Source organism: Tyto alba, unplaced genomic scaffold (assembly GCF_018691265.1).
Source record: "Tyto alba isolate M040663 unplaced genomic scaffold, T.alba_DEE_v4.0 Super-Scaffold_23, whole genome shotgun sequence".
Taxonomy (NCBI): domain Eukaryota; kingdom Metazoa; phylum Chordata; class Aves; order Strigiformes; family Tytonidae; genus Tyto; species Tyto alba.
In genome coordinates, this window is record NW_024881297.1 from 6,021,267 (window position 1) to 6,040,800 (window position 19,534).

The 19,534-nt window shown below is 38.6% G+C and overlaps 1 protein-coding gene across 10 annotated transcripts in view; it reads right to left on the reverse strand.

Annotated features, from left to right (window-relative positions):
- The window catches only part of PTPN13 (protein tyrosine phosphatase non-receptor type 13), a 125,761-nt gene that overhangs the window by 3,012 nt on the left and 103,215 nt on the right, over positions 1–19,534 (reverse strand). For 9 of the 10 annotated variants that reach the window (XM_042796694.1, XM_042796692.1, XM_042796693.1 and 6 more), the window contains 19 exons: positions 19,136–19,221; positions 18,110–18,272; positions 16,993–17,207; positions 16,805–16,903; positions 14,952–15,313; positions 14,575–14,749; positions 13,095–13,253; positions 11,133–11,304; positions 10,816–11,026; positions 9,805–9,875; positions 8,185–8,240; positions 7,356–7,512; positions 6,855–7,031; positions 6,003–6,085; positions 4,727–4,782; positions 3,518–3,621; positions 2,202–2,350; positions 1,520–1,610; positions 464–801 (listed from right to left, as the gene is read on the reverse strand). In XM_042796694.1, the coding sequence (XP_042652628.1) occupies positions 464–801; positions 1,520–1,610; positions 2,202–2,350; positions 3,518–3,621; positions 4,727–4,782; positions 6,003–6,085; positions 6,855–7,031; positions 7,356–7,512; positions 8,185–8,240; positions 9,805–9,875; positions 10,816–11,026; positions 11,133–11,304; positions 13,095–13,253; positions 14,575–14,749; positions 14,952–15,313; positions 16,805–16,903; positions 16,993–17,207; positions 18,110–18,272; positions 19,136–19,221 (2,924 nt within the window). The remainder of the gene's footprint in view (positions 1–463; positions 802–1,519; positions 1,611–2,201; positions 2,351–3,517; positions 3,622–4,726; positions 4,783–6,002; positions 6,086–6,854; positions 7,032–7,355; positions 7,513–8,184; positions 8,241–9,804; positions 9,876–10,815; positions 11,027–11,132; positions 11,305–13,094; positions 13,254–14,574; positions 14,750–14,951; positions 15,314–16,804; positions 16,904–16,992; positions 17,208–18,109; positions 18,273–19,135; positions 19,222–19,534) is intronic. The other variant, XM_042796690.1, reaches the window with a different exon arrangement.

Genomic DNA, 19,534 nt, shown 5'->3' on the forward strand with positions numbered 1-19,534 from the left:
GTTAACAAAGGAAACAGTCTCAAAAGAGAGGGATTTGCCCAATGAAGGTGTTTGGTAATTCAATAAAACAAAAGAAACAATGAGCTAAACTGAAAATAACTAGAAAGTAATTGAATAGTATAAGGTTCACTGTGCAGACTGAGCTGATCACACAGAGGAAGGAACCAGCCAGACTGAATTATTAGTGAATTTCATTTTCCTACATATGTTTCTGTGGCCAAAGGCACACAGGCAGCCAAAATCTAGTCTCATTAGCATAACAAAATCATCTCCTGGGCCAACTGTCAGCACAAGCTGCAATGAGGAAGAGTTGCCCAGTAATGATCTTTGGGCAAAAAGGAGAAACCCCAGGTTACCTCTTGATGTAACCATTGTGATTGAAAGCAGGCAAGCCAGAAGTATGAGGATAAAAATGCCAACACTCAGAAAAAAATTCTCAGCATGCAGAATTAGATTCGCTTACCTGAATCTCTTCTAGCTCCAGCACTCTAATGATAAAGCCCTTCAGCTGCTGAAGTCTTACAAGAGCAAGCCTTAGTCTATCATTTATCATGGTGGTTTTATTGAGTACATCTGGCCAGTAACGCTGGCATTTTATCTTTTCGCCTTCAACCTCCTGAGTCATCATGGCAATCACAGTACAGTTTTGCTCCCAAACCATTTGCCAGAAATCTGCTACAGTAGTAGGGAGAGGTCCTTGACACGCAATGTAAACGAACTCTTCATTCCCCACTGGCATGCGAATGAAGCTGGCATTGATGTATCCACCTTCAATCCCAAGAGGTACTCTAGTGGTATCATCTGCAATCCCCACACAACAAAAACACCTCAATGTTATGTGTGTACATAATTAGACCTTCACACAATAGAGATGCTGAGCCTTACACACTCACATAGTACTTATCTCCACAGATGCTTCCAGATCTTATTTAAAAAAAAAAAAACAAAACCAAACCACCAAAAACTACAATACCTGCTTTAGTATACTAATCAGTACTTCTCTCTGAATAAAGAAGGCTAGGGGGGAAATCTGTATCAGCAGGCTGGCAGGATATGCAGCTTGAACTATTGCATCTCTGAAACTAAGGTTAATATTTCTCACTTAGAACTAACCTTTGTCAGTTCTCACTTCTCCACACAACTCCCACCTAGCAAACAGAATTTTGTTGCAGGAAATTTACTGACAATAGTATACACATCTGTTTTTTCCATTTCTATATGGGAAAACTGGAAAAATCTTTGTATCTTTTATAATCATACGTATATCTCATTTAGCCACAGTATCTGAACGTCCAACCCCATCTACTACCGTAGACTACTGTTCACTGATCTTAAACTGCTTTATAAATATGCTTGCTTTAAGTGTATAGAAAATGAATGGGAATTTTATTTTTTTTTCCCCTACTCAGTAGCAGGACTAGGACTGGGAATCAAACCATCCCCCTTCTGATCCAATTCGTGTGAGCATACAAGTGGTGACAAAGTATCAATAGTGAACTTCAGATTTGTGAGGACTTACAAGGAAGTATGTTTTTATATCTGTTCTTTTTCCTATTCTCCTTTGCTTGTCCAATCAAACACTGATCCAAAGGTTTTAACTCCTGAAGGTTCTGTAAAGGAGCATTTACACGTGCATTAGAAAGGACTGAATGGTAACAAGTGTTAAGAGCAGTTACGTAACCAAGTCTTTCACAGACTGAATCATTAAAAAAAAATAAATCCTAATGAGGATATGCAAAATAATTCAGTCACAGAAAGGAATATAACTTCACATAGCTAAGAAAATGAAACAAAATAAAAAAAAAAAAAACTATTTTCCAGTAAATATTTTATCTCATTCTTCCAAAAAAGAGATCGCGTAACATTGCTCACTTAAGATTTAGGGAAGGTCATTTTTACATTCTGCAGCTAGATTTTGCAACCCTTATTTACCTTGTCTATGTCTGTTAACATCATATTCATCTGGTAATTTACCAGAAGGAAGAATGATCTAAACACTTTTGAACTGAATTCCCAGTTCAAACTAATCTTATCACTCAGCAGCTAGTGGGAAGGGGTAGGTGGGGAAAGAAGGGAGAGAAGTCCTTGTTAATAGAAATTTTTTTCATCCCTTCAGAGCTGCAAATTAAGGATCCATGGTATTCTATTTCTAACTGTTTCATACTAGAGAAAAGGACTTTAAAGGACAAATAGTTACTCACTTCAATCTCTTTAGAAGGGACTCCCTGTTCCAGCAATCCACGCAACAACCTGATCACTGACTTCAATTTGGCTCCCGAGTATTTGCCTCCAGGGAGCACGTTCACAGTAGGGAGAGCAGAGATCTCTTCACTTGTCACTAAAGGGAAATCTAGCAGAACAACAACACTGATTGATATAAAAACAAATAAATAGATAAAACTAGGGAAACTCAAAACTGTAGTGCAATGTTGGGTTTCCTTGTTACTGTTCACTGTTCTACCTGTTCTCTCTAGAATGCCTCCATACACCAGAGAGAATACACAGATGTCCTCTCTGTTTGACAGGCAAAATCAAAATAACAAACAAAACCAGTATGACACAAAATGAGTTTTGATGAATCTGGGAACAAGTGTTCCTTTTATTTGTCAATAAATAAATAAATAAATAAATGTTTATTTGTCGATAAATACACTGAGACAAACTTCAAATACATTTTAAATTTAAGTTCTTCACACAATAACCTATAAAATTTATGAATGCATTCAGGGATGAATTCAGAACTCTCCATTTCAACACCACAGCCTGTGACTTAATTTTTAGCACTTATACTCAACATGTCTTCCAAGTGGTAATCATAAGATATTTTAAATACATTTTTTTTTTTTTTTCAATGAAGTCTGCTTTCTATCAGGCCTTCAGTGTTTCTCTGAAGCACAACAAAATTAATAAACCAAGAGTCTCTATGTTATTGTAATTAAAACTGTCCTAAACCTACTGACTTCATCTAAAGGTTGATATGGATTGTCTGTCTGTCTTCTAATAAATGCAGACAAAAGGCTGCTGTATATGTATTTCAGAAACTGGCATTTCTAATGCTATCTCAAAAAGTAAAGACTAGATTCTGACTGAGCAGTGTTTCACTGCCACATTCAGCAGCAGTGAAAGAACGAGAGTCAAGATGAAAAAAAAATATTGCCTAATTTGAGCACAGAGTAGCTAGTATGCAAAACACACAATATATTGGTCTGATCACAGTCAAACATCTATATTGTTACAGCTTTTGTCAGACAGATGCTATCAAAGAAAGCCTCTCAGCTTTAGCTCTACTACAGTTACAGGTGCAACACTGCCAATACTTGTTCCTATTAATTCTCACACACTGGTTACATAAATCTGTAAAGATCCTTTCTCAGTGGGTTTCTGAGCTGTTAGACTTCCCATTATATCTGTCATTACATCCTCAAACCATATCCAGGACATTTTAAAATTCACTTCTGACACTTGATCTATTAATACGATCCTCAGTTTTCTCCTGATTATTTGTTAAAGCTCTTGCCTTTATTTACATGTTCCTGGCTGACTGATTCAATCGGCAGTTCATCACTTCCCCATGTGATTTCATCTTCATCTGCTTGGCTCAGGGGAGGTTGCGGAAGAGATCTGTAAGAGGACAAGGTATGGAAGTAAGTAAGAACACCTAGAAATAACCAACACATTTGCAATCTAATAAAAAATCCCCAGAAATTAATTTACAGCTACAAATATTTCCGGACTGGATCCATATCAGTAATCTCAAAAAAACACCATTTTTTTCTTTTTTTTATCCCCCAGCAGAGATTTGAAAAAGGTAACAGTGGAAAAAGAGCCAAGAAGACATGAATTTAGTAATAACTGTCACTGCAATTACTTTTCAAAGGCTAAGCAGTCAAATGACATCCAATAGCAGATTTCTACCAGTCACGTAATTCACTACGTATACACTAGAATATCTATTTTCAATTGCAAGACTTCTAGCTTTCTTGAGGATCATGATAAACATATTAAGTATTTTAGGTCATGTTGCTGCTTGTGCCAAGTCTCAACCCTAAACTTCCCAAATACATAATCAAAACATAAAATGTAGTATATACACTTTGACTAAAGCCTCACTTAGATGAAGGACTAAAATGATTTCAAAAAGAAAAACTATATTGGGAATTTCCAAAATTCAAGGTGGCTCAAAGGGACAGCTAGTAACCTTGCCAGGTATATTCTTTCTTTTCCATGTAAAAAAAAAAAAAAAAAAAAGCCCCAAGCACCCAAATGGCAACAGATGAACCAGTGGAACTATACAGTTTAGTTTGGGCTCTAAAACTAGAAGAAGTAACATTAATGAAGCTTGTAAAGAATCAAACTGAAGACAGCATTGTTAAAATGTTCTCTTCACACATAAGAACCAAATTGTTAGTACAATGCAAATTAAGTTATTTGGAGCCAGTTGAACACAGCATAGCTACTTGTTATAACCACATATCAAAGGAATAAAACTAGGGCATAGTAAACTACAAATCCAACTAGTATTCAGGCAAATTATAACCTTTTAAATAAAAAAATTAGATAGAGAGCAATGCAACAAGACACTGCACAGATGTTTTACTGGTTTTGTTTTGGTTTGACTGTTTTTTTTTGTTTTGTTTTCTTTTTCCCTCTCATTGTAACACACCCCTCTTCAGAGTTTCACACTTCACAGGTTTGCTTTCAAGCAACACTAGAAAAGAAATCCTACCTTTCTGGTACAGCTTTTACTTCACAATAATCTTCACAACCATTTACATGTGTTGGCTAGTGGAAGAAATATTTCAAAACACATTAAAAGACATAGCTATAACCCTCACCCGCTGTAAATTTTAAACAATTAACAATTACATGGACTGTTTCTGAAGGGTACTAAGTTCAAAGCAGTGCATAATGAAAGACTTTCCTCTTTTAGATGTCTCATTACCCAAAATAACAGAGGACAAGAACACCAAGCACTTGGAAAGAATGTCTACTGTAACAAGGCCAAAAAGCTATCTTAAAAATCATTGCTGACTCACAGCAGGAGTAGAGCCATCTAAATTTTCTCCAGTGGACTTTTTTGGTTTCTAATACTTAAACCTTTATGAGGCAAGTTCAATAGTGAAAACTTCTGCCTCCTCTCAAGCCACCATTCCTATATAGGACAGAACAGGGCTTTACCTCTAAATGACAGGTACTCCTACATATGCCTTCTTCAACAGATGATGAAGACTCAGCAGAGAAGGTGGCTTTTAGGTCCTCCTTTCAAGAAAAACTCTACAAAACCATTTATACTTATTAGGCCAACTTGCAAGTTTCCACTGCCCTACTCAGTGAATTTTACTTGCAGATCTCCTAGAGCACGCTGACACAGAGCCAGATTCCTGATGTGATGCTCAGCTGTACTAACTGGACAGAAAACTGCAACAGCCTGCTGTGCTGGATAGACTTCTGCTGATTTGAAATACGAGACAAAACCTGGACATCTAGTGACTGATGGAAACCAGGACATGCAGTAATGTAGGATAAACCACATATAGAAGTTATTAAAGTTAATGAACATACCCTAGCAGAAAGTAGGAGGAAAAGAAATGTCAGATTTACATTTTGGACAGTTAAGTCTACACATCCTTCATTGTGACTGCTTCCCTTTTCTCTGAGCAGGAATCATGGAAATCTTTTAGATTAAATACCTGAAATAACACTAACAAGGTAGCTTATTATCACTCCTTTTGAAAAAAAGCTGTTGGGCTTTATATGAGAAACAGTGTAACATAACTATGTTTTGTTCTCTTATATAGTTAATTTGTGATAGAATAATTGTACACTATTCAAAAAATAAATGTACACCATTTACAGTTACTACTGACAAAGATGTTTTCATTTAAAAGACATGTAAAGTTATTTCCACAAGTTCTATGCTGGTAAGGAAAATAATAAATGGAAACAGTGTCTGAGAAAACAAAATCAGCAGACAAATGTCTGCCAGCTTCTTGCCATCCCACCTCTGAAACATCTTCAGGTAAAGATGATCCATCACAGTCTGTGTCTTCAGACTTATCTTCTGTCAGCTTTCCATTCATTTCTACTGGAACAGGAAAATCAGGAGATACAGCATAAGCACACGAAAAGATGCCCAGGAGTCACCTTCTCACACATGTGACTCTTGTTACACTTGTCTGGCACTACACAGGGAATACAGGTGCTAAAATAACCAAGAAACATCTTTTAAGTCCCTTTGCTACCAGTGGGTTGAAAAAAGAGGTCTTACTGTATAGGCTAATCAGATTTTAGGCTTCTTTCTTTTTTAACTGGAACAGCTGTCACTACATGTGAGGTTGTTTGCATAGCTAACAGTATCTGTGCCATAGCCTAATATAAGGACAGGCTAGTGCTTAGTAAGTTATCAGATTCCCATGTCAGTAGTGTTTCTACAATTCAGTTACCTTTAGACGAGCAGCAGGTCTAAACCAGGATTCTACTTGTTCTTTGTATTAACAAGACCTAATTAAGGTGTGCCGAATAAAATCTGATTTGTATCTGTCTGCTACAGTATCTCCCTGCTGTCATATCTTATGGATCCAATTAATCTTTAGTTGCAAAGGTCAGATGCTTGCTACAAGAAACTGGAAGGTTCCCTGATTTCTAACATAATGACCAATGACAATAACCCAATGAACTCGAAGAGCAGCAAGAGAACTGAAACAATTATAATTTTGGAAGGTGTATCTTGAGTTCTAGAAGGAACCTCTACAGGAATAGCAAGCATCTTGCTTGGACTTTTGGAGCATACATACATACTTGCTTCAAGAAGTATTTTGCTATTAATGATATGCTTTTTTAATAGCTTATATTACCTGGCAAGTGATCTTCTGATGCAGCCTTCTTGAGATGTAGAAGACTCTGAGCCTCTGAAGTTGCATTGTTACTATTTAAAAGGTTCTGGGCTTCCTCATCTACAACATCCAACAAATACTGGACAACTTCATTGTGATCATCCTCATCATAATACTCATCATCTAGAACCTCTGTTTCTAGAGAGAAATAGTATAAAATGAGAAATTTTCCCAACATAGGATGTTCTAGTGGAAAAAAAATTGAAGGGCCAGACACCATGGCATTATTTCTAGCTGTTATCATGACTTTCCTTCCTTTCTCTCTAACACAGAATCCAATTTCCATAAATCTACTTCCAACATCAACTAATTCCTCTAAAGCAGAACATGTGACTTGGAGATGATATTCTAAAAATCGACTGTCAGCCTAACATTGACTTATTTCCATCTATTCAACAATGCCTTCATTCTCTTGTACACTAAAGAGTGAGTAATGCTAACCCCCATCTCACTGCCACTTACCTGATTTGTCACTGTGTTTAGAAAAATCTGACATCTGATTGGTAAAGCCAAGGGAAGGTGCATCTCCTGAATCCGAGAGATTCATTAGTCCTTTTGTGTGATGGATATTGTTTTCTGTATTTGCCTGAGAAGGTCCTAGGATGCCATTGCCATTTACCTAAGAAAGTGAAAAACAGCACAAATTAACTCTTTAAGAGTCTGTAAGTTTGTTGAAGCAAGCAACCCTTAAAAAGTTCACTGCTTGACTTAGCAACATGTAAAACCCCCTATTCATATCATATTCTCATATGAGATAGCCGGGTGATGGGTGGACAGCTTTTAGGCATGTTAAGAAGTTCTACTTGAAAAGAGTAAATAAAAAAATTTAAAGCAACTAAGAAAAAAAAAAGTCACACGGTGATGAAGAGGTAACTACTACAAGAGAACACATAGTATTTAACATTATTATAACCTCTATAAAACATATGCAGACTTCAATACTTTTGGTCCTGCAACATACCATTTCTCAATAAAAAACAAAGGGGTGGAAAAAAAGAAGAAAGATATCTAGTAAATGTAATACACAAGCATCTGCAGAAACTTTAAAGAAAATGGAGTTTTCTGTATCGCAGACTTGCATCCTTCTTGTATAACCATTTGCCTTTTGGAAAAGCAGCCCCAAAGAGAAGATGAAAAAACTCGCATATTTATTATGATCACTGCTTATTCACATCAACTGACAATAGTTGGTTTGCATACTTTCAGTAACAGATTGTTTAATTTATTTATTTTAAAATGTATGTAAAGTAGACCCTTTTCTCTTGTTAATGATAATAGGCACAATATTTACCTTGGGCCCGTACGCATCAGTGGTCTTTTCTGTTTTATCACAGCGATCACCACAGCCTAAACAGAAATGTGAAAAATCAACTTCACAGCAACTTCTTCACAGAAATTAAACTAGCCTCTATCAATCATTTTTATAAAAGAAACAAGATATTTGGTATTATTTTATGAAATTAATAACATTTCTGCCTGCCTGATGACTGGGCATTGGTAAACTTACATCTGACAGACTAGAGTTTAAAATGGCTTTTTGAATGTTACGTTCAATGAGATCAGAAAGCATGAATGCTAATGCAAGTAACCGACTCTACGCAAAGAGAAATGTTGATAAACAGCTTAACAATGTACAGTGGAAACATGCACCTTTGGGAAACAGGGCATGATTTCCTTTCCCTTCTTGAAACATACAAAACATAACCCTGCACCTTTCTCACTAGCTTTTTTTTTTTTTTTTTTGAAAACATCATCTAACATCTGGGTCCTTGTTTTCTCTCCTAAAGAGGGATACTATGCATATCCTAGACATCTCATTACTAGTATAATAAATGAGGCAAAGTGGAACCAGCAGATGCTACCTACCTAGCTACTAGTGAAGTTCTGGATTTTCATATACATCCTACTTTTACAAACAAAGAAACTGGTAGACAATAATTGAAGGCTAAGAGTAACCTTTATATCTTGTTGCGAACCTATGCATGACAAATCACCTACAGGAAAGGAGTTTTAAGTGGGGTCTTTCAAGATTTGGTTACTGGATTTGTTCCTAAAGAATACCTTGACTACGCTTTTTGAAACAAAATGTGTAGCATACTTAGAAAATATGCAAGCAACGCTAAACTGTAAGAGTTGCAATAATTTCATAAGGCAAGATAACTCAAAGTTACATAGATACATTAAAGGAAGTGTGAAAATTAAGACTATGGTGAATGAAGACAAATGCAAAGTGCTAAATTTCAAAGAAAAAGCAAATGCTTAAGATGGTAAATAACCATATAAGCAGTTGCTCTGCACAGAAACATAGGTGGTGAAGGATCCTAAGTCTAAGTGAGTAAACAAGGGCTATTTAACAAAAAGGAATTTAATCTCACTCGGGATATATTAACAGGAATGCTGTCTACAGAAACCTGGAAATAATTCTTCCTGTCTGCTTGGCACTGGTGGGCCTCACCCAATGCCATGTCTGTGACCAGAAGTACCACAAGGTGGAGGGGAGCAATAAAATCAATTTGGGCTCCTTTGGTCTTGTAAAAGAGAAGACCAGTAGGAGACCTTTAGCCCTTTCAAATACAACAAATTAGTATTTTTATGCCTCTAGTGTTATTAATAAAAATTATGATGATGACAATAAATTGATTTTTTTTAACTCCTTGAAAGATTTAGTCTTGTTACTAGAATTTCTAAACTACAAGAGAAATTAAATCATATAGAGACTATTGTTGAATCCATTTTCCTGGAGATTTTTAAATTTCTTTCAAGCAAACACTTGCTGGAGCTGATCTCAGCAAATTGGAGTTCTAGTGCAACCAGTGGACTAGGATGGTATCTTAAGGCCCATACATATCAGTTCCTACATTTTTATAAACTTGTGCATTTCACTTGCAATAAGTAAGCAAGAAAATCTTACCATTAGCTTTCATTTGCCATAGGTTTGAGCTATCGGGACTTTTGGATTTTGGAAGCACTGCATGACCATCTCTATGAAAAGAAGTGTTTACAGAAATTTATTAAAAAAATAAATAAATCATGGTAACCATCAGATATTGATGTAAGTACGTACTATTGGTAAAACTGCTAATCGTGCTTTCTATTACAACAGTTTTGGAATACTTAAAATATTCAATGAGAGAGATTAAGCACTGGTAGTTAGGTTAGTTCCTACTTCAGGAAGCACTAAAGAGTTCGTTAGAGCTGGACATTCCTTCTAGATTCTGACAAAGATTTGACCTTGCAGCCTCAGGACTTTGCAACTCCTTCCCGTTCTGGGATAAAACAGAGTGAGAAGGAGAAAGGGAGAGAGGAAGCAAAGAATAGTAGGCATGGCTGGAAGACTTCAGAAATGAAGTAAGTGTTTCAATCCCAGGTAAATATTAGAACAGAGTTATCTAGAGATAACTCTGGGTTTTTTAGACTTCTGTATTGCCATAAGAGAAGCAGCAGGGATCAATGAAAACACAGTGGAGCATTAGGATCTGTGCCATCGGGTTTCAACATTCATCAGTGTGCTGGGACATCAACATGACAGTAGAACTATGTAAGCATGAAACACCATTTTATCTCTTTTTTTTTTTTTGTGTGTGTGTGATTACAGAAACATCAGTAGTATTTCTAAGAAAAAAGGAATAATTGCATTTAAATAACCTGTGTCATATTTTGAAAATGATACTTGCACTTCATAGCTGGACACAGCCTTATCTTCCCAAGAAACACAAAGCACAGCAAGTACTAAGCACCCTTCAGCAGCACAAAAGCTGTGAGTATACAGACCCCTTTTGTGAAGTCAGTCCTCAATAACATGCCACCTAGTACCACTCCAGTAAATTAGATATTATACCAGCAACATACTTTACCCATATACTCATACAATCATGTGAGAAAAACAAAAAATGCAGGCAAGCATTTTACTTCCAAAACATACCTGGTCACTTTGAGCACCACTTTCGGAAGGTATGTTTCCAGCATTCTTTTGGCTTCTTTCAGAGTCATTCCCTGTGTGCTTACTCCATTAATGTAATGGATAATATCTAGCACATGGAGACTCTCCTCTCTGGCAGCAACCGATCTGGGGAGAATGTCACTAATATACACAACTTGGTAAAGGCTGTCATGACCTCCCGATAACAACAAACCTTTGCAGGAAAAAGGGAGGGAGGAAGAAGAAAAATCAAGCTCGTTCTTTATACTGGAAGGGAAAAAATTTGCTTTAGAGCAAAAAGCAGTATACTTCTGCATTACCTAGCTCCTCTTTATGGCACGTTAGTGTAATATCAGGCAGTAAATGAGGCAACACTGGCATCTTGGGTAACTCCAAAACACGCCCTAGCACTAATCTGACAGTCTTTGGGGCAGCACGGAGAAAGTTTACTGCATCAGTATGGCTCATGTTAGTGACATCAATATCATTAACCTGTAAAAATAAAAGCGACAGAGATCTCCTTGTTATGTTCCAAGTAAAACAGCATTACTGTGGAAACATCTATTACTGTTCCTATTGTTGATATTTGACAGTAAAGGACAAGACAATATATGCTTTATACACAACAGTTGCAGTTCATCATACTTAGGAGATACCAAGGAGACAGAACACTTTGATGTAACTGAACTTTTGCAAGCGAAGAAACAAGTTTACAGTCCAAAATGTCAAAATCTTAAACAATCTGAAGAGGTATATTATTTTACTGTTCCTATTTAAGCAACTGGAATGCTCTAACTGCATAGGCCAATATCTGAAAGTCTGACTCACAACCTAATCCAATCTGACTTGTATTTGCCTAACTTTATTAAGGTTCAATAGTATTCAGCAGTGCTTCAGTGTCCTGATCTAGCAATGATTTGCACCTGTGCTACATGTTATGCACATCGTCATTATGGCTCACAGTCCCTGTAAGCCTAAACACAAGTTTTCAGTCAATCAGAAACTAATGCTATAAGGGACAGGATACCGTTCAGAAGGCCCTAGATAAGCTCAAGAAGCGGGCCCATGTGAACCCCATGAGGTTCAACGAGGCCAAGTGCAAGGTCCTACACCTGGGTTAGGGCAACCCCTGGTGTTAACACAGGCTGGGGTGAAGGGATTAAAGGCAGCACTGCAGAGAGGGACTTGGGGGTACTGATGGATGGAAAACGGGACATGAGCTGACAATGTGCACTCACAGCACAGAAAGCCAACCGTATCCTGGTCTGCATCAGAAGAAGCGTGGCCAGTAGGTTGAGGGAGCTGATTCTCTCCCTCTACTCTGCTCTGGTGAGACCCCACCTGAAGTACTGAGTCCAGCTCTAGAGTCCTCAGCACAGGAAAGACATGGATCCCTTGGAGTGAGTCCAGAGGAGGCCATGAAAATGACTGGGGGGCTGGAGGACCTCCCCTGTGAGGCCAGGCTGAGAGAGTTGGGGTTGTTCATCCTGGAGAAAAGAAGGCTCTGGAGAGACCTTATTGCAACGTTTCAGCACTCAAAGGGGGCTTATAAGAAAGATGGGGACAAACTTTTTAGCAGGGCCTGTTGCAACAGGACAAGGGGTAATGGTTTTAAAATAAAAAGAGGGTTGATTCAGACCAGATATAAGGAAGAATTTTTTTATGAAGGTAGTTAAACACCAGCACAGGTTGCCCAGAGAGGCGGTAGGTGCCCCATCCCTGGAAACTTTCAAGGCCAGGTTGGACGGGGCTCTGAGCAACCTGATCTAGTTGAAGATGTCCCTGCTCACTGCAGGGGCATTGGATTAGATGACCTTTAAAAGTCCCTTCCAATCCAAAATATTTTATGATGCTATGATGAGCATCTGTACTGCATGATATGTACCTGGTAAACTCTTTTACAGCAAGTCTCTTAAAATTTATTTCCTAACAATATGCTAGCCATAGATGTATTTGACCAACAACCACTCCACATATTTGAGCAATCATCTTATTTAATCAGTGACTGCTTTTCTCCTTAAGCCATTTTTTGCTATCATGAACAGTGGTTGCACACAGGCCTAGCTGTGGGACATACCATAACCCCTTTCAGCAATCTTCTCACATGTATTCATACTTGCATTTCTTTTGTCTAAGTGCTATCAAATTATGCCTCTCAAAAGGTGTATGCCTTTGTTGCTCAACCACATTTACTTTGGCCCACAGAGCTTGCTTTTTCTTTTTTTGACTCAAAGTTGTCCTTTTCATGCAATATCTGTATCTGAAAACATTAATTCTCTCACTTTTATCAGTCGGTCTCCAGGTCGTAGTCTCCCATCACTTTTGGCAGGATCCTGAACAATGTCATGAATGTAGCAGCCAATGTTATCATTACCTTTGGTCACTGTAAAACCCAGACTACCCTTTTCCGACTTTGTCATAGTGACTCGGAGCTCTACTTCCTAGGGGAAGAAAATAGCATTTTACAACACAAACAAACAGAACTAATTTGAACACTTTACTGAATTTAAGACAGTTAGAAATAGACAACTGATTCACCTATTGGTTTAAGTGGACCACAAGCCTGGACAGTACCAAGACGTGTCTTAGCAGGCTCAGATTAGCTGCCTCAAGTAAGCACCTCTAATGAATTCAGATGGACTATTTGTTTTGCATAGAGTTAACTTTGGGCCAAAGGCCTATGAACTAAACAAAACCGTGAAGGCACACACCAAAACTGACACCTTATTTTACCCTCAACTAGCTGCCATATATGAAAAAAGGCTCTGTATTTTTCAAATAAGACAACACATTAGGAATTACTCAACTGAAGAATGTAGGTGACTGTATTTTCCTACAATGAGATACAATACTATAGTTTATCTCAGAACTGAACACGTGGACATGTTTTGCCTATTTTGATTTTCATGAATTTTGATTTGAAAGATACAGATCTACCTCACTTGCATAGGAACTCAGAGCACCAGGCAGGTTTCAGAAAAACTTCTGAAGGGGCTAAGAAAGGACAGTTTGTTTCTTCTCAAAGTGGAGTATAGGCTAGAATAGCTTTGTGACCTGAAAGACCCTCACAGCTGAGACACATCAAGGCTCAATTTTAATATATTTTCTTTTTTCATCTGTGAGTAGATTATGTGAGAATATGGAAACAGAAGTCCCTTCTGATATACAATACATTTCTGGGGTGACAAGCCATCTCAGAAGAGTCTCAAAAATATGTCGCATTTTGCAGCAGAGCAGAAAGTGTTTGGGATTCAAGAACAGGGTCTCCTGATGTCCCTGCTGCCTTGATTTATCCTTTGATCTCTGAACAACCATATAGAAATCTAACAGGGCAAAAGCAAGACATCTGCCATTTAGGCTTCATCTGGGTACATAGTTTAGATGTAGGGAGATATTTAATGCCAAGTTTTCCAGCCTAAAATGACACATGAAATAGATATATACACATCTACCCATGTACACATGGATGCCTCCACATTCACAAAGGGAAATATATCAACACCTCAAGAGCTCAGACAGAAAAATGCCTGCAGTCGTTTGTATGAGCAGCTGCAGTTCACTGGTTACAAGTGGCACATGTATGTGTGCCATTTACAAGGCACGTGCCCAGGTTAGTGTTAGTATAACCTACAACTATGCCATTTGTAAATTAGTATGCCTAACTTCTACCCAGTCGCTCCCGATACTATGGCTAAAACAACTTCCAGTTGGCCACAGCAGTAGGTATATTTATGCAATTGAAAGACAGAAATAGTAAATTACTGGCTCATATTCTTCAGCATTTTTTTCCAACTGGCTGAGTAATGAATCCATCTCTCCCAGGTGTGGAGTCAGCTCAGAAGCAGGAGTAGCGTAACAGTCATTTATTGAAACAGATGTGGTAACATCAGGAACAGTCCTACAGGTTGGGATCAATGGCAAATCCAACGGTAGATTACTACAGATAAACAAGCAAAAAACAAGGATCAGCTTGTATAACGTGGCTGTTGCGCATAAATGAATATATGGACCAACATTGACTTTACACAGTTCTAAAAAGCAAAACAAACAAAAAAAAAGTATTTCTCTGAACCGGTCCAATAGACTATTTTTGTCAACACCTTCCTGCAGTATTACAAGGATCATTATAAACAGCATACCTGTCCTCAAGCTCTGACTTGCTAGGAGCCTCTTGATCAGAATATAAGATGGTGCGAACAGCCTCCTCCTGGCCACTGTGTGCCTCATACTGACTATGTGCCTGTGTCATAGTTTCATCTGAAGTTTGGTATAGCACAGAATTCCAGCCAAGGCCCACCTGTGCTGGCAAGTCTATCATCTCCTCATCACCACTCCTGCTGCTGTCACTGTAGCTGTCTCTTCTAGAGGCAGATTTTAGCCTTTCCTTGCTCAGATCAGTAGTTTCATTTTCATCTGAGCTGTCACCTTGTTCTCCATTTGATGGACCAGAAACTTCTCTGCTGACATCTGGAAATACTTGTTGGGGCGAATGGATGGGAGTCTACAGAGAGCAAGGACATTCAATTCATCAAACTCCAGTTTTGATGACAAAAGAAAGTTGCAAAGACTGCATAAAATTACTAAAAGCAATTGGTCAATGGCTCCTTCCATTTAGACGTTGCCTCAAATGTGTAAACATATCATAGCAAAGATTCACCCAGTTCAATGCAACTTGGCCAAGACAGTGTTCAAAACTTGGAAACATATACTGCCAAACAACTGCAAATTCATCTAAGGAAAACAAATATACTCTTGGCTTTAGCCTCAGAGAACCTACCAATAGACACCTTTAAGCTATGCTCAGCAGTCACCAAGGGCAATTACCATGAAATTCCTTCCAATCAGAACACATTGCTTCAGTGCAAGTGAAGTCAAACTACTTTCACACAGGAGGGAAACAGGGAAGCTTTCAAGCAAAAAGCTATGTAACAGATCACAAAAACTATGATAAGATGATAAGTTACGCCAAAAGGAGACTGTTCAACCAAGTTTTTAGCTCCCATTACAATGAAGAACAGTTTTGCCAGTAATCACATATTCCCAAGAACGAGGTCAGCTAGCAGACATGGAATGTTTAAATGCTTCATTTATGCTTTTATGGCCAAATTCTTGTATTTACAAACCCACCGATCTGTGATAATGTTATAAAAAAATTGTCACTTGTTTATTGGTTCTTCTCTTTTTTTAATATGTGTGCTATTTTATTAAAGTTATTCTGTACATCAGGTTCATTACAGGACTAGCGATTTGTATTATTTGTTTGTTCAGTTGCTGATCTCTAATTTTAACTTCACTTAAATTTGCATTTGTACATTTAAGTTTCTGTCATCACACCTGAATGGTTTTTATTTTTTGAAAATTATATTAAAGTAACTTAAACTGAACACTTGTCTCCACTAGTTTTATACTCTCCTGTGTTATGGAAAACCTACTTATTGGGAAAATTCGCCTCCAAATTCTCTGTTGTTGAAACACATTTAATTTCCACTTCTTCCAAGTATCTTAAAATGGCCCTTTGTTCTTTTGGTTTACTTATTGGAGCATTTTGAAAATATTCTTTCCAGTAAGTAAACATGTCAACCTTTTCCCTGGTTTTACATGCATCAATACCAGACAAAATTGGTGTTTCACAGAATATTCCTCACATACGCTACAGAAATACCCAATTTCTATTTGAGATCAACTTCAAACCATTGGGCTGCAAAGAAACTCCCGCCACAGAAATAGTCTATTAAACCAATTTCCAATGTCTTAAGCCACAAAGTGGAGGGGAAAAATATGTAACTATTAAATCCTGCATTTTTTTTTTCTCCACTTTTCCACTACATGCTTAGTGCACTCCTGAGAGATTTACTATAAGAACCACATTTTTGTGAGCACCCTCCCCACCTTTCCATCTGCATCTTTTACATTTAACTAACCTACCCACCCGATCGAATAAATGAACCTTCAAACAGCATTTAAAAAAAAAAAGATATGTCATACACCTTACCAACAAAGAAGGATCAATGTCTGGTAGTATACCAGATGGTGGCCGACAAAGGAGAAGAGAGACTTCTGGAGATGTTCCCCTCAGAGCAGAGATGACTTCCTATGGCCACAGTGGGATTCATTATTAGATGCAGGCCCCCAAGACTTGCAGGACTACCACAGCATGAGTTTCACTACCGAGATACAAACCTGCTGGGATAAACCCTTCAGCGATGCCCCATTCACTTTCAGAATGACATCCCCAACTTCTATCTGCCCACTTTCTGCGGCAGGCTGCCCGGGGAAGAGCTTTTTCACCCTCACAACAGTTGAGCCCAGTTGCTCTGGGGTAAGGTTATCTTCACGGCAGAAACTGAACCCAAGGCCTGAGCTATTCTTCAACAGCTTTACCTCAAACGTGTTCTCTGCAAAAGAAACATTAATTTATTATTTCCTACAGCATGCTGGCCATGAAAAAAAAGTGGCTGGCACTCTTACTCCAGACATGACAATGTGCACTCTCCCTCTTACAAGGTTCTTCCACTTTATGGAACACAAGTGTTATCTAAAAGATCCCTCCAAGTTAGAGAGAACAAAAAGCTGATCATGACTTCTCAGTTCATTGGCATGCCCTGACAACATTCACAGAAAGCCGGTGTGTCTCCACTGTTCCCCAGGAAGTCCATTAAGGAGCCTGTTAAAGAACAGTGACACAACCTTTCTGGCCACTGATCAGACATCAGTGAGAGCACCAGCTGGAGTTCTTGGCAGACAGGATAAATCCCATGCAGGAAGACCAAAAGGTACTGGCAGTGGATTCCCCACCTGGGTAGGCTTCCCTCCACTTTCAGAGGCTTCCAGCAAGAGAAGCCAAAATATGCCAACCTCTAAACAGCTACACAAATCCCTCTTCTCTCTTCATCCACCTCTTGATGTCTTCTCTCACCAGGAACAGAGGGACCTAAAAAGCTCTCATTTATATGTAAGTATCTTAACCTCCCCTTGGCACTCCCTAGCAGCACCAGAGATAACAGCACCCCTTTTACTCCAACCTTGCTACAGTCCTGGCCTGCAAGGTTGGTGAAAAGGGGAAACAACAAGGAGCAGTGAAATAGCAAACAGTAGTAACTAAACAAAGTTACCAAGATGCGAAAGGAAATACGGAAAAACAAATGCAACAGGACAAAATGGAAGAGACTGCATTATGTGCAGGGGTTCGGTGTAGATTCCTACCAGCTCTTTCTATTCTACAGATGATTAGAAGGAAAGTATTATAAAAACCAAAGGATGCTTTGAAAGTTCAGACAATTGTCCTATGTGACCTGACCTGCAGTGACAAAGCTGTAATCTTTGGCATTTGTAGACTTTGTTGCTGGTTCCTCCTGTGGCTCACATTGCCCCACCTGATTTGGAGGCGTGCATTGTGGTGTTACTGGAGCATGAACCTTGGCCACTGAAAGCTGACCTTTTTCCAGCAGTAGGTGTACCACCTAAAGAGATGAAACATTCTCCAGTTAACTGGCAGTGGTCATGAAGATAACATAGCCTAGCATACATGTTTCTTTCTAACTTGTCAAGGTCTTAAGTTTTCCAGCAGCAAATATTACTGACACCTCCCTCCCCAAACAATCTCAATTTGTTCTTTTTTATGGGCTGTAAGTGACAACCTTCAAAATACACTAATGGACTTGGCAAGATACTCGCCAACACGGAGTAAGAAAGGGTTTTCTTCCAATAAGGCTGTGAGGGGGTTAAGAAGTGTCAAAGACAGTGTCATTTTCAAATGCATACAGGGAACAGTTAAAAACATTCCATAAAGTGAGTACAAATACTAGTCCTTAGCAGCTCTGAATGTGTACATTTGCTGGCTATTTTCAGGTCTGCATGCACTTCCACATATGAAGCAGCTGCCATAAATAGCACTATTAAATGAGGATACATCACTGACAGAATCAACCACTATCCAAAAAGGCCAAGTCTCAAGTAAAGCTATTGACACTGCATGCAAATACAGCTGCATATATGGAGGCTCTTGGCTCCTTGGTGGTTCAATGTGGGACCTGTCTGTAGCATGCTGCTGCAGCTGCTTTCCCATCCGTGCACCTGGGCTTCCTTCCTATGCAGCCCAGGGACAAGGAGAAACCAGTTCCACGCAGATCTCTCACCCACACTTGGAGTCAGAATTTCACTAGGATGGGCAGTGAGACTCAAGGCCCTGGAAGCCAAGAAATCTAGGAAAGCACACCTAAAGCAGCCAGAACACTGGGGAGAGTTCTAGTCTTCAGGTTCCTTTACCTCTTTTCACTCATGATCTGGTTTACTCCAGGTAATAGTAGAACCAGCAGCCACTTACCTGCCCAGTGTTTCTCAGCATTTCAACAGCTTGCTTATGGGTAGCACCTTCCAAACTAATCCCATTGACGGAGAGCACACGGTCACCTACAAATGATTGGTTAATAATTTAAGAAAAAGTAAGCAGAACATCATCTATAAAATGTATATGACTCACAGAAGACTTCAAGTCTCAGATAACAAGGACAGTTATTGAAGTAAATTCTCCCTCCTCTCCACACTCTGAGTCAAGAAGAGAACTTTGCCACTAAACTATATGGTTGGACTCAGTGATCTTGAAAAGTCTTTTCTAATCTAAATGATTCTATGATTCTGTGAAATAATCCCACATCAAAGCTAGTATTAGCCATCCGAATGATAGCCTGCCACAAAGCTCACTCTCTTAAGCCTACAGGGGGAA